At 50.5% G+C, this 13,383-nt stretch overlaps 1 protein-coding gene across 1 annotated transcript; it reads left to right on the top strand.

The window, feature by feature from the left end:
* The first annotated feature begins 2,248 nt into the window (after window positions 1-2,248).
* TPI1 (triosephosphate isomerase 1) lies at window positions 2,249-12,493 on the top strand. The gene is made up of 7 exons (XM_015418801.1): window positions 2,249-2,462; window positions 6,995-7,118; window positions 7,216-7,300; window positions 8,437-8,569; window positions 9,267-9,352; window positions 9,540-9,627; window positions 11,856-12,493. Exons 1-7 carry the CDS (start codon window positions 2,351-2,353, stop codon window positions 11,972-11,974), a joined length of 747 nt encoding a protein of 248 aa, XP_015274287.1. The 5' UTR covers window positions 2,249-2,350; the 3' UTR covers window positions 11,975-12,493.
* The last annotated feature ends 890 nt before the right edge of the window (window positions 12,494-13,383 follow it).

Below are 13,383 nucleotides of genomic sequence, written 5' to 3' on the forward strand. Positions count from 1 at the left end.
TGAACAGAGAATGCGTAAACTTCTACTCAGGCAGCATGACCAGTCCTCAGTAGAAGACAGGATGGACAGCAAGAAGGTTAATTTCTAGTTAAGCACTGCAAAGACAACCATGGAATGCTGCAAAATAATTCAAGAATCTTGAACATAGCTGCAATACAACTACGGCGTAACTTATAAAACAATCAAACTCAAACTAGGAAAGTGGCGTCAACTATTTTTTTCGTGGTCAGAGCGTATAGACCTAATTAAATCTTTCATTCTACCGAAATGTATTTTTCTGTTCCGTACGCTACCAATACACATCCCCCTACGTGACATTAAAATATTGCAGAATAGTCTTTTACAATTTCTTTGGGAGCACAAAAAAAGTAGGATTAGCTTCTATACTCTTCGCAAGTCAGCTAAAGATGGGGGTACCGGTTTCCCAGACCTGTTATTATACCACGATGCAGCTCAGTTTACTAATCTGACCAAAATGCTTCATCCTGACATGGCACAAGACTGGATTTTAATTGAACGAACTCTCTCTGACTCTCAGACCCTGCAAGAACTAATCTGGAATCAAAAACAAGACAGGCCTAAATCTCGAATTCAAAATCCTTTCTTACAATGCACTTTGGCAGTCTGGGAGAGATATCGCAACAAGTTGGCCCCTGCAATATCCCCATTGTCAACCTTTACGAAGCAACGTTGGTTCCCACCAGCTACCGCAGACAATTCTTTTGACAATTGGAAACGTATGGAGTTAAGCAGACTAATAGTTATCACCTCTAAGGGGCATATCCTTAACAAAAACACTCTAGAAGACAAAGGCCGTGATACGATCCCCTGGTACCAATATTTACAACTTCATCATTGTTTAGATAGTAAGCTGATGCGTGATAGGCTTAAAGTAAACCTCACAGTTTTCGAAATATTGATCAAAAATCCCCAGGGAAACTTTAAGAAATACATATCACTGCTATATTAAATGTTATTATCAGCAACTGACAACAACCTTCCCTTTTATACCACGTATTGGAGCAAGGATTGTTCCCAACCACTTTCCCCAGTCCAATGGGGTAAAGTATGGAGCTCCTCTATTTTCCGGGCAAAAAGCATATCAATTTGCACTCAATACTTCAAAGTAATCACTAGGTGGTATTTAACCCCTCAAAAACTGAGCTACATTGAAAAAGGTGCCTCACCATATTGCTGGAGAGGATGTCAAGAACTAGGCACCTATAAACATTGCTGGTGGGATTGTAGTGTTATCAGAAACTTTTGGAAATCGGTTGAAAACAAATTTATGACATAACTAATCTAGCGATCCCGACGGAAATGGAACCCTTAATACTAAAACATTGGACAGAAGTTATACGACTTAGTCATAGGCTTCAACTAATAGTTATAGCTAAATTTTGGCAGTTATAGCTAAATTTTGGAAGAATGACAAAACTTACTTATCTGATTGGTTTTTCAAAATTCAGGATTGTACAATGGACAAGCTAGCAGATTCTATGTCACCAGGAGATTCTGATTGGTATAACTCGGATTTTGTTAAAATTTGGTTTCCAGTTCTTGAATATTTCGTTTCACATAAGGAATTTGAACATATTCCGGAAGCCATCAATATATATTAATACTGGTTCTAAACGCTACATGAGTTACACCCCCCCTTTTTAATTTTTGTTCCTTTTTCTTTTCTTTCCCCCACTATATGTTGTATTACTATATTAATAACTGTTCTATGTTACAAATTCCAGAACTGTTTTTTGCTATTTGTTACATGATCAACTGTTTTATGTTATAAGACATGTATGTCTGCGATTGGTCTCTGTTATAGGCTCCAAGGACGTCTGTACAAGGTAGATGTTAATACTTTTCCGCCATGCTTGTAGTTGACATCGGTCACGAATGTATTTGATTATTAAAGACAATAAAGCTTAAAAAAGAGAGCAAAAATTTAGCACACGTTCTAAACTGGAAATCACTTTTTGCCTTTCTAATATTGGACTCTCTGGGTTTGTACCATGCTAAGGCCCCTCCCCTCCCCACACCCCGCCTTCTCCCAGATCCACCCCTAAAGTTTCCCAAGTATTTTCTAACCCAGACATGCCAACCCAATTTCAATGCGTGCAAACAACTCGCGCGCTCAAGGCGAAATAATGAGCAGAGGCCCGGGCCGTCGAGTCATCAAAGGAGGGGCGGGGCTTGTGTGACGACATCGGGGCGGTGGGCGGGTCCACCCGAGTCCCCAATAAAACGGCCGGGCGAGCGGCGGCGCCGGCGCTGCGCTTCGCTGACCTTCCGAGCGTCCTTCTCTCTCTCCACCGAAGCGGGCGGGCCGGGCACCCTCTCGGCAACCATCATGGCTCCCAGGAAATTCTTCGTGGGCGGGAACTGGAAAATGAATGGCGACAAGAAGAGCCTCGGGGAGCTCATCCAGACCCTCAACGGCGCCAAGGTCCCCGCAGACACCGGTGAGGAGCCGCGGCGCTGAGCCCGCCGGGGCGCGCGGGGCGGGCGGAGGGCGCGCGCCTGGAAGTGCGCGGGGCCCCTCTCGTGCGCCCTTCGTCCGGGGGTGTTCTGCGTGGGTCTCCTCCCGAGGAAGCATGCAACAGGGGATAGGACTGCTGCTGTTGCCGGGGGCGGGACGGTGGCCGGACTGGTAGTCGCAGTCGCCTTGGATGGATCCTGCCCGTCTGCCTAGCTAAGGCTTCCCTGGAGCCTCCGGGGACGGGACTAGCATGGGAGCCCGGGGGGGGGGGGTTAGGACACACCCCGGGCCGCCTCCAGCCCAGCAAGCGGGCTGCTCTCGGGAGGAGACAGCCTGGCTTTCGGTTGGGCACGCCTGGCTGCAAAAGGCCGACCGGAGGGCCCGGGGGCGAGGCGAGGCCGCGCGCCGGCTTTCCAAGCGCGCCTGGACCCGCCTCCTCTTCCTCTTGCTGCGTGCCCGCCCGCACGTCCTTCATGGCTCTGCCGGCTGCGGTCTCCTCTTCCTCCTGTTGCCTTTGCAGAGCCACACGGGGGAGGCGGGGGTGAGGCGGGAAAGTTGCCCAACCGCCCGCTCGCCTCCTCCCGGCACGCAGGGAGTTCAGAAGAAGCTTTTAGGAGACGCACTTGAGATGTTTCGTTTTACTTCTGCTCGGGCCGTGTGCAGTGTTCCCTCTAAGCTGAGTGAGTGTGAGCTAGCTCACAGTTTTTTAGCCTCCGGCTCACACATTTTTATCCTAGCTCAGTAAGGATGGCTCCAGAGCAAACTACTTTATGCAGCAGCCAAGTCACTTGCTCGCAACTTTAATGCCAGTAGCTCATAAAGTAGAATTTTTGCTCACAAGACTCCACAGCTTAGAGGGAACATTGCATGATTCTCACTCGGGCCCTTTTGCAGGCTCGAGGGGCAGGGGCAGCTTTGCTTCCGATGGAGACACCGGACCTTTCACCCCTCTCTCGATATTATTATTTCTAGGCTATCACTGGGGCTTTTACCTACACCTTTCCTGAATAAACTACCTGTGCCTTAAGAGGCTCAGGCCCAGCAAATGTAATTCTGCTGAGGCCTTTGCTCTTGAATTCAGTCCCACTAAGTCCCGGGCCGGGCCGTAGCAAGGGGGCGGAGATGCCTGGCCCTGCCCTGTTGGTGAACCTCCCTGGACTCTTTCACCACGGAGGCGGCACCTTTAAGACCAACAGAGTGTTGTTTTTTTCCAGGGTGTGAGGTTTTGTGTGCACTCACACTAACTCAGACAAAATGAAATTTCAGTCAAGCCGTGTTGGTCTTGAAGGTGCCGCTGAACTCAAACTCGGTTCCCCTGCTTCAGACCAATGTGGCTACACACTGGATTCTGTCTTTGTGGTCTGACCCAGTTCTGGCAAGGATCTCAAAGAGACCCAGCAAAGAAAGGGGACTCAGTTGGGGTCTAATTTCTTCTTCTGTTCTCCACCTTTATCCCATTCCTGGGAATAGGCCCTCTTTGCAGGTCTGGGAACTCCTGCTTGGCCTGGCACGGGAGGAGGGATGGTGTAGCCGGATGCCCAGCTCAGTGGGCAGCAAAGACAAACTTTGTCTGCCTGCCCTGGGTGTTGCTTGGCAGGGCTGTGTCAGTGCGAGTGCGGGGCCCTGCTCGGACTCAGGAGCGCCAGCGATAGGAGCAAAGTCTATCTGAGCCGAATGATTCGACTGGCAGGTTTCCTCTTCCCATCAATTTGGAAAGGGCAAAGTGGACCCAGGCGGGCTGCGGTTTCTGCGGGTGGGATCCTGAAGAAATGTCAAAGGGCTCGGAGGAGGTGGGATCCTAAAAATAGGTGCGGGGATCTAAAAATACCGGCTACTGTACTTGGAGCTGGAAACTCTATCCTCACGGTCTGCTAAAGGTCAGGAGACAGGCCCCGGCGGGAAGAAGGACCAGGGAGTGGGTGGGTACGTCAAGCAAGCTGCTCCGCTTGCTCACCCCTAGCCATACTTGACTGCCTTGCTTGGGAAGGGGGGTGGCCGCAGGCCCCTCTGGGGTCACCATCCCCAGCTACTGAGGTCTGTTACCAAAGGGGATCCACTCCACGAGGTCTGCTGTTCTTCCTTCCTTGGTATTTTGCCTGCCAGCTAAGTAAGGATTTTAACCCTAGAATATTATGCGTAAGTTGGATCGGGTGTATCCATTCTGCTAGCCCAGACACTTTTCTCTGGTGAGAGGGACCTCCCCCTGATGCAAGAACCTCTGAGAAGGAAGAAGAGATTGGATTTATGTCCCACCCTTCACTCGGAGTCTCAGAGCAGCTTACAACCCCTTTCCCTTCCCCACAACAGACACCCTGTGAGGTAGGTGGGGCTGAGAGAGCTCTTTCGAGGACTGCTCTTGAGAGAACAGCTCTGAAAGAACTTGTGACTGACCCAAGGTCACGCCAGCAGCTGCACGTGGAGGAGTAGGGAATCAACCCGGTTGTCCCCGATTAGAATACATGCTCTTAACCACTGCACTGGCTCTTACACCAGAGGAAAGCTAGAGGAACAGACCCACAGGTTACAACCGAAGGGATTTTGGGCTAGGCCCTAAAGGCCATGCCCACAAAAATATTTCCCAGAACGTAAGAAGTTCCGCTACAGTTGAGGGTAGTGCTGTCTTGACTACATAGAGGCCTGTTTTTTACTTGACCTTTGAAAGAGCCCAGAGACATATTCCCAGGTCTTTTTAAATGGGTGCTTAAAATGCAGGACATGAAGCTGGTTTATACTTAAAACAAGCTGTTGAGTCTGCAGGCTTTCGTGGGCCAGGGTCACTGAAGGGTTAGATCCAACAGTTGGAGCCCTGTGGCTGTTGCTGGCACCGGCTCTTAGCGGTGTAGAAACCTGGGTGCTGGGAAATTTACCCTGCTACCCATCTCTGAAGAAGTAGCTCTTCTCAGCTGCCCCCGGTGGAACCATTTGACAGGGTGGTGTGGTGGTTAAGAGTCCCAGGGATCTGGGTTCACATCCCCAGTCTGTTGCCAAAGCTTGCTGGGTGACCTCAGGACTGGCACGCTCTCTCAGCCTGACCTACTTCACAGGGTTGTTGCGAGGATGGAGGAGAGCTCCACTTTAGCTGCTTTGGGTACCTGTTGGGGAGAGAAAAGTGAGGTATAAATAAATCCAGGCAGCATCTGTGCATTTCTGGGTGTTGCGTTATGGTTGTGGTATAACAGTTTAATCACCGGCGAAATCCAGTTGCGAAATGACTGCTGTTGTGCAATGCTACCCCAATATCCTACACTGTGTGGATGAAGCCCATGATAAAATCTGTCAAAATGTTTTAACCTTATGGCCAGCCTTCCAAGAATCATCATTCTCACAATGCAGCTTATAGCTTCTGCTATGTGCATGCATGCATGCATAGGCCAGTTTGATGTAGTGGTTAAGTGTGCAGACTCTAATCTGGGAGAACCGGGTTTGGTTCCCCCCACTCCTCCGCTTGCACCTGGCTGGATGACCTCGGGCAAGCCGTAGTTCTGATAAGAGCTGTCCTTGGAAAAAGAGCCGTTTCTGTCAAGAGCGCTCTCTCAGCCCCGCCTACCTCACAGGGGGTCTGGTGGGGAGAGGAAGGGAAAGGAGTTTGTAAGCCGCTCTGAGAAACCTTTGGGTAGTGAAGGGCGGGGTATAAATCCAATCTCTTCTCCTAAGTTTTATTTCCCAACATTATTAGATAGAGCTTTTTGATCATTTTTTCCTCATATAAGAGTACTTTGTCAATTTCTATTATTTTTGCATAAATTTCTTACAGGTACTTACCTTGTTTGTACAAAAGAGCAAGAGTCCAGTAGCGCCATAAAGACCAACAAACTGTGTGGCAGGGTACAAGCTTTTGTGAGTCATTCCTCCCTCCTTCAGTGACTCACAAAAGCTCATCCCCTGCCACAGATTGGGTTAGTCTTTCAGGTGCTACTGGACTCATGCTCTTTTCTACTGCTACAGACAGACTAACACGGCTGCCCAACTTGGCCTACCTTATTTGTGATTTTCTAGCTATTTCCCAGTGGGTTCCAAACGCTTCCTTTGCCTCCTGTTATCCTTAGAACAGTTAAATTGGAGTCCAGTAGCATTTGAGAGATCAGTAAGATTTTCGGGATACGGACTTTCAAGAGTCAAGGCCTCCCTTCCTCAGATATGTATGAGCGTAGACTCTTGAAAGCTCATAAAAATCCTGTTGGTCTTTTAAGATACAGCTGGGACTCGGATCTCGCTGTTCCACTGCAGACCAGCACAGCTGCAGTCTTGAACTATCTTGTGGGGTAGGTTAGGCTGAGAGCGTAGTTTGGGTGTTACTTTTCTGTGAATTGCTTTGCAGAGGGTTTTTTTTTTTAACAGAGTTTTGTGGGTTGAAAGGGGACCCTGCCCCAAGCAACTTCCACTATAAAATCCAACAGAGGGCAACACTGCACAGGAAGGCCTTATCTCGCTGGGGGTTATCCCTGGTGTGAGGACATTTGGGGTGCCTGCCTCACACTCATGCCCCGGTGTTCTTTTTTCTCTCCCCGCCCACAGAGGTGGTTTGTGGTGCCCCTTCCATCTACCTTGACTTCGCCCGCCAGAAGCTCGATGCCAAGATTGGCTTGGCTGCCCAGAACTGTTACAAGCTGCCAAAGGGGGCGTTCACGGGAGAGATCAGGTGAGTCTTCGGGGACTCTGGGGACCGGAGCCTGCCCAGAAAGGGGGGTGGAGGTCTTGTGGCAGGAAATATCGTGATGGCTTCCCTTCTTTTCCAGCCCAGCCATGATCAAGGATGTTGGCGTCACCTGGGTGATCCTGGGACACTCAGAGAGGAGGCACGTCTTTGGGGAGTCTGATGAGGTGGGTGGCCACAGGAAGTGGTGGCGGCTACAAGCATGGACGGCTTCAAGAGGGAATTAGATAGGCATATGGAGCAGAGGTCCATCAGTGGCTATTAGCCACAAGGTATAGATAGGGGCTCTGGGGCAAGTGATGCTCTGTCATCTTGGTGCTTGGGGGGGGGGGTCAACAGTGGGAGGGCTTCTAATGTCCTGACCCACTGATGGCACAAGGTATTTCTGGCCACTGTGTGACACAGAGTGTTGGACTGGATGGGCCTTTGGCCTGATCCAACATTGGCGTCTCTTATGTTCTTATGACCTCTGGGTTTTCCCCTCCTGTTTCTTCCTTAGCCAGTGCTGATGCTAAAAAGCCCTGGGGTTTGTCTACAGCAGTGATTCTAAATTGGGAGGGAAGGGGAAATGTACCAATCTTGGTGGGCCTTCAGAACTTTAGCTTACAAGGAGGAGGAGAAGAGATTGGATTTATATCCTGCCCTTCACTCAGAGTCTCAGAGTGGCTTACAGTCTCCTTCCCCTCCCCACAAGAGAGAGACACCCTGTGAGGTAGGTGGGGCTGAGAGAGCTCTCTCGAGAACTGCCCTTGAGAGAACAGCTCTGAAAAAACTTGTAACTGACCCAAGGGAACACCAACAGCTGCATGTGAAGAAGTGGGGAGTCAAACCTGGTTCTCCCAGAGTGGGGAAACAAACCCGGTTCTCCCAAATTAGAGTCCCCAGATTACAGTCAGTGGGACTTTTAGCACATCTGGATTTTAGGTGGCCAGTCTCCCTGCTTACAATGGCTCCTGACAGCCAGTGAAGCAGAACTGTACTTTCTCTCCCCTCTCCGAGGATAAATCCTCAGACTTCTCCCCCAGGCTCTTAGAAAACCAGCAGATAGGAACCAAGTCTGAAGTTAAGAAATTGACTGACAGCCATTGGAGGCAACGGTCTCATTAAATGAGACACGAGTAGCCATATGCGTCTGCCAGAAGTAGTGTTGCCTTGTTTTGATGGATGTCCTTAATTGGCCAGTAATTGATAGCTAGCAGGATGTTGCGTATTTCTGGTGGGTGGTGGTAGATCTGAGGTTAAGGACCGCGGGTCTCCAGCCAGGAGCTTTTTCTTTGCCTCTAAGACCCTGTATCTGTTGCAGCTCATCGGACAGAAGGTGGCCCACGCCTTGGCCGAGGGGCTTGGGGTGATTGCCTGCATCGGGGAGAAGCTGGACGAGAGGGAAGGCGGCATCACGGAGAAGGTGGTGTTCCAGCAGACCAAGGTTATTGCCGGTAAGAGGACCCGGCCTTCTGGCTGATGCCATTGCTGGGGGGAGGGTCTCGTTCTCTGTATGAGCCCACAGAGCGAAGCCCATTAGAAGTTCTAATGGTCTGCATGCTCCCGCAGAAACAGTAGAGATCCTCGTGCTGGAGTAGCAGCCGCCGCCACCAAAGCAGCATTTAAAAATATATATATATGCAGAGCCAATCAAATCTTCCAACAGCCAATCAGAATTGTTGCTGGGCATAAGACCCACCCACTTTTTAAAAGCACCCGGTGGGCCCCAGGAAAGGTGTCAGGGGGCGTCATGGGACCCAGGATCTCTAGCCTAGTTTCTCCAGAACTACAAATGATTGGCAGTCGGTCATTTAAGGATGAGCAGGAGGCATCCTGTAACCCCTGGGTCCTTAGAGCTCTGGAGCTCCTTAATATGAACTACCGCCTCCCGTTTCTTTGGTCCCCAAATGTAATTATTTCTGGTATTGACTCCTTCTGATCAGCAGTCGTTCACCTGTCCTAGTAAGATTTAGTGGAATCGAGATTAACAGCTTGTCCTGTGGTATCTCCCCCCCCCCTTTTTTTTAAGGCAGAGTTAAAAGATTTTGAAGTTGGGCAGAAACTCTTGCATGCCTCCCCCCGCAGCCGTCGAGTTCTGTTCACCTGTCTCAGTAGGTGGCATTTCGAATAATCCGCTCTCTCCTCCCCCAGATAACGTGAAAGACTGGAGCAAAGTGGTGCTCGCTTACGAGCCGGTTTGGGCTATCGGGACCGGCAAAACGGCGACTCCCCAGCAGGTATGTTGCGAGAGTGTTTGCAGACCTCCCTTCTGTTGTGAGAGGCGGGACGGGAGGCTGGGGGGAGCCAGAGGAACAGGCAATTCCCGCGAGAACCCCCTTTTATAGCAGCACCTCCTCTCCCGCCCTAAACTGGGCTCGACAGCTGGTGACTGGTTGCCCTGACACCGTTCCTCGGTTTTTGCAGGCTCAAGAGGTCCACGAGAAGCTGAGGGGCTGGCTGAAGAGCAACGTGTCCGAGGCCGTGGCGCAGTCCACTCGGATCATCTATGGAGGTAAGCCGAGCCCTTCCTAATGACAAAAGCCAAGCGTGGCGCAGATTTACCCGCTCATTTCTTCAGGTGTTCATACCCTGCCTTTTCTCTCCAATGAGGACTCGAAGAAGCTTACGGCATTGCTTGCCCCTCCTCTATTTTATCCTCAGAACAACCACCCTGTGAGGTAGGCTAGGCTGAGAGAGTGAGTGACCCCTGATCGGCCAGTGAGCTTCTGTGCCTGAGGGAGGGACTTCCAGATGGTAGAATCAGAGTTGGAATGGACCTCCAGGGTCATCTAGTCCAACTCCCTGCATAATGCAGAAAATTCACAAATACCTCCCCCCCACACCCCCAGTGACCTATGTTTCATGCCAAGAAGATGACAAAAAACCCCTCCAGGATCTCCAGCCAAACTGGCCTTGGAGAACAGCTGCTTCCTGACCCCAAAGTGGCGATTGGTATTTCCCTGGGTGTGTAAGAAAGGGCCACAAGAACTAAGCACTGAGGCAACCTCTCGTGATCTGCCTAAGTTCACAGAATCAGCATTGCTGTCAGATGGCCATCTAGCCTCTGTTTGAAAACATCCAAAGAAGGAGACTCCACCACCTCCCGAGGAAGCCTGTCCCACTGAGGAACTGCTCTGTCAGGAAGTTCTTTGTGACGTTTAGCTGTATAGGATTAACCCACTCAGCCCAGTCCAGGGGTGCGAGGGAATCCTGTATTTCAGAGCACTTTAAAATCCCTGAGACAGTCTGTACTCTCTCTGGTCTTCACAACAATTTGCCACCAGAATCTCTTTTCCGGATGGTTCCCACCTAGCCTAAGGGCAGAGATTCAATCCCTTAGTTGGCATCTGGGACTTACACATTAGCAACTCTAACCAGAGATGCACACTATTTACTCTCACAAAGATAGCTCTGTGTGGTTAGCGTTAGACACGAGATTTAGCCTTGGAGTTCAAGTACAGCATCAGAGACAATTACAAATATGAATGATTTTTATTCAGTGCAAAGCATAGCAAAAAGACTATTAGAGGATACAAAAATAATAAATCCTATGGCTATTTGCCCTTACTACACATTTAAGCAGAAGCATAGTTACCAAGTGAAGTGTCTATAGTCCAAGATTGTCCAGTATAACAGCACATGTAGGCCCCAAGGGATTTTGAAGAGAAATCCCATCTTGTGCAGCAGCTCTTTGTTTCAAAAGTCAGAATTCCCAGGAGCAACAAAACAAGCAAGAGCAGGGGAGAGAAGAGAGACGAGAGCTCTCCCATAGAGACCCACAGAGTTCTACCCCTCTTCCCAGTCATAATTAGCTGTGGCCATCAGCCAATCACGAGCCGTGCTCCATCAGTAAAGCTAATAGAGAAGGGACTCATTTTAGATTGCGAAGTGCCTCGAGGCCAAGACTCTGAAGAGGCAAGATAGCAGTAGTCAAAATAAATACAGGGTGGTTGCAACATTGAGCTTTGAACAGTCGTATGCAGCGGCTCAAAACAGCCTCTGGATCAATCCCCAGTGTCTCAAGCTGCAGGCCTGAAGAAGATCTTCTATTGGAAGTTCTCCAGGAGAGCTACTTCCGGCCACTGACAGGCTAAAGTGGCTATATGGGGCCAGGAAACAGAATTCTGGCAACACAGCCTCCACCCCCACCACCCCCAAATGCAGTTTTCCCAAATCTGATTGCACACCCCTGCCTCTGAACGTCTCTTGCCTGGAAAACGAATGGGATCACCCTGACCTGGATAGCCCAGGCTAGCCCGATCTCGGAAGCTAAGCAGGGGTCGACTCTGGCAAGAACTAGGAAGGGGAGACCTCCTTGGAGTACCAGCAGTCGGGAGGCGGGGGCAGGCTTCATTCAGCCACCTCTCTGAACATCCTCCAGGCCCCCAGCAGGACTCAGCCACCAGAGGTCGCCATCACTTCCAGGTGCGCACACACACTCATGCACACACAACCCCCCCCCCAGTAAATACCAAAGAAAAAATGAAACCACCACCTGTCCTGGAGTGAGAAACACAACTATCGGACAGGAAAGTAGCCTGCCTGCTCCTATCTGGTTCTGGTTCTGTACTCTACAGTCCCAAAATGGCTTCCAAAGAAAAGTGAGGGGGAAACATATTGTCAAGTTTGTGAGTAGCTGGCCCCTGAGAAAGTCGCTGCAGGGAAAACGTCTTTTGAAGGTCCTTTTTTCTGTTGTGTTCTCCTCGGGACCTTTCTTTCAGCGGGGTTTATTCCTTCCAGGTTCAGTCACCGGCGGCACCTGCAAAGAACTGGCCTCCCAGGGAGACGTGGACGGCTTCCTCGTGGGCGGGGCCTCCCTCAAGCCCGAATTCGTCGAAATCATCAACGCGAACCACTGAAGTCCGCCTGTGGAGCCTTAAGTCTCAGCAGGAGGGAGGGGAAATGGCCGTCGCGAGGAGGAGACCCACACTGTCATGAAGCAGACACAAAGAGCTGCGCCCCACCCCCCTGCACTCGGGTTCGAGGGCGCCACCTTCCAGTCCCTCTTCCACCTACGCTTACTATAATTTGTCCGACGCTGCTGCTAAATACAACCGTTGCCAAGCCATGTTATTCGGTTAGCCGTGAGCCTTTTTGAAGGCAGGAAGGTAGTTTGCTTGCCCCAGGCTAGTACCTGGGGCCTCCTGCCGTCCAAGTTCCCTCCTCCGAGGCCGGTCAGTTTTGCCAACTGGTGATGCCTGTCCTGTGTTACAAGGCCCGCCTCCCTTGCTGAGGAAGGGGCGCAGCCTCAGTTCAGCTGGGGGGAGGGGGTTTGTCTGGCAACTGCCGGTTCACACTGGTGTAAATTGTCTGTCTGTTCTGTCTCTCTCCCCCTGCCAACAAAGCCAACCACAAAGAGAATAAACAAAGGGAAAGCAGATTGTGTGAGAGTGACTCTTGAACTTGGGTGGTAAAGTATGTAATGGTTACCCCCCCCCCCCCGAGTACCCTAGGGGTAAAGCAGGGTCAGTTAGTAGAGAAGAAGAGATTGGATTTCTACCCCGCCCTTCACTACCCAAGGGGGTCTCAGAGCGGCTTACAATTTCCTTTCCCCTCCCCACAGCAGACACCCTGGGAGTAGTGTTCCCTCTGAGTGAGTGTGAGCTAGCTCACAGTTTTTTAGCCTCCGGCTCACACATTTTTGTCTTAGCTCAGGAAGGAGGGCTCCAGAGCAAACTAATTGATGCAGTAGCCAAATCGCTCGCTCACAACTTTAATGCCAGTAGCTCACAAAGTAGAATTTGTGCTCAGAAGACTCCACAGCTTAGAGGGAACATTGCCTGGGATAACATGAGGAAAATGTAACGTGTTCTTAGGCCTTAGACTGCTCTCCCACACACTCTCGCCTCCCACGTTTTTAGGCGAACAGTGGCCCTGGTCGCACTGGAGGATTTGTCCCGCGAGAGGGTCGGATCAGGGGCGCATCAAGCAGGCGCAATCATACCGCAACGGATGGAAAGCGGCGTGCACCCGTCCCCGATCCGTCCCTTCTGGGCAAAGACGCAGCTCAAAAAGGTAGTAGCAAAACAGACTCCATGGGGCACAAGACTCCATGGCTTAAGGGAGCATTGCCTGTGAGGTAGTTGGGGCTGAGAGAGCTCTGAGAAGAACTGCTTATGAGAGAACAGCTCTGGAAGAACTTGTGACTAAACCAAGGTCACACCAGCAGCTGCATGTGGATGAATGGGGAATCAAACCCAGTTCTCCCAGGTTAGAGTCCGCACTCTTAACCACTACACCAAACTGGCTGCCTTGTATTTAGAATACC

The sequence above is a fragment of the Gekko japonicus genome, unplaced genomic scaffold, assembly GCF_001447785.1.
Source record: "Gekko japonicus isolate JY-2015 unplaced genomic scaffold, Gekko_japonicus_V1.1 scaffold1244, whole genome shotgun sequence".
Lineage (NCBI taxonomy): Eukaryota > Metazoa > Chordata > Lepidosauria > Squamata > Gekkonidae > Gekko > Gekko japonicus.

Coding starts and splice junctions, on each gene's coding strand:
- TPI1 (XM_015418801.1), top strand. CDS start 2,351: ATGGCTCCCAGGAAATTCTTCGTGGGCGGGAACTGGAAAATGAATGGC. Junction 2,463..6,994: donor CAAGGTCCCCGCAGACACCG/GTGAGGAGCCGC, acceptor CCCCGCCCACAG/AGGTGGTTTGTGGTGCCCCT. Junction 9,628..11,855: donor CACTCGGATCATCTATGGAG/GTAAGCCGAGCC, acceptor TATTCCTTCCAG/GTTCAGTCACCGGCGGCACC.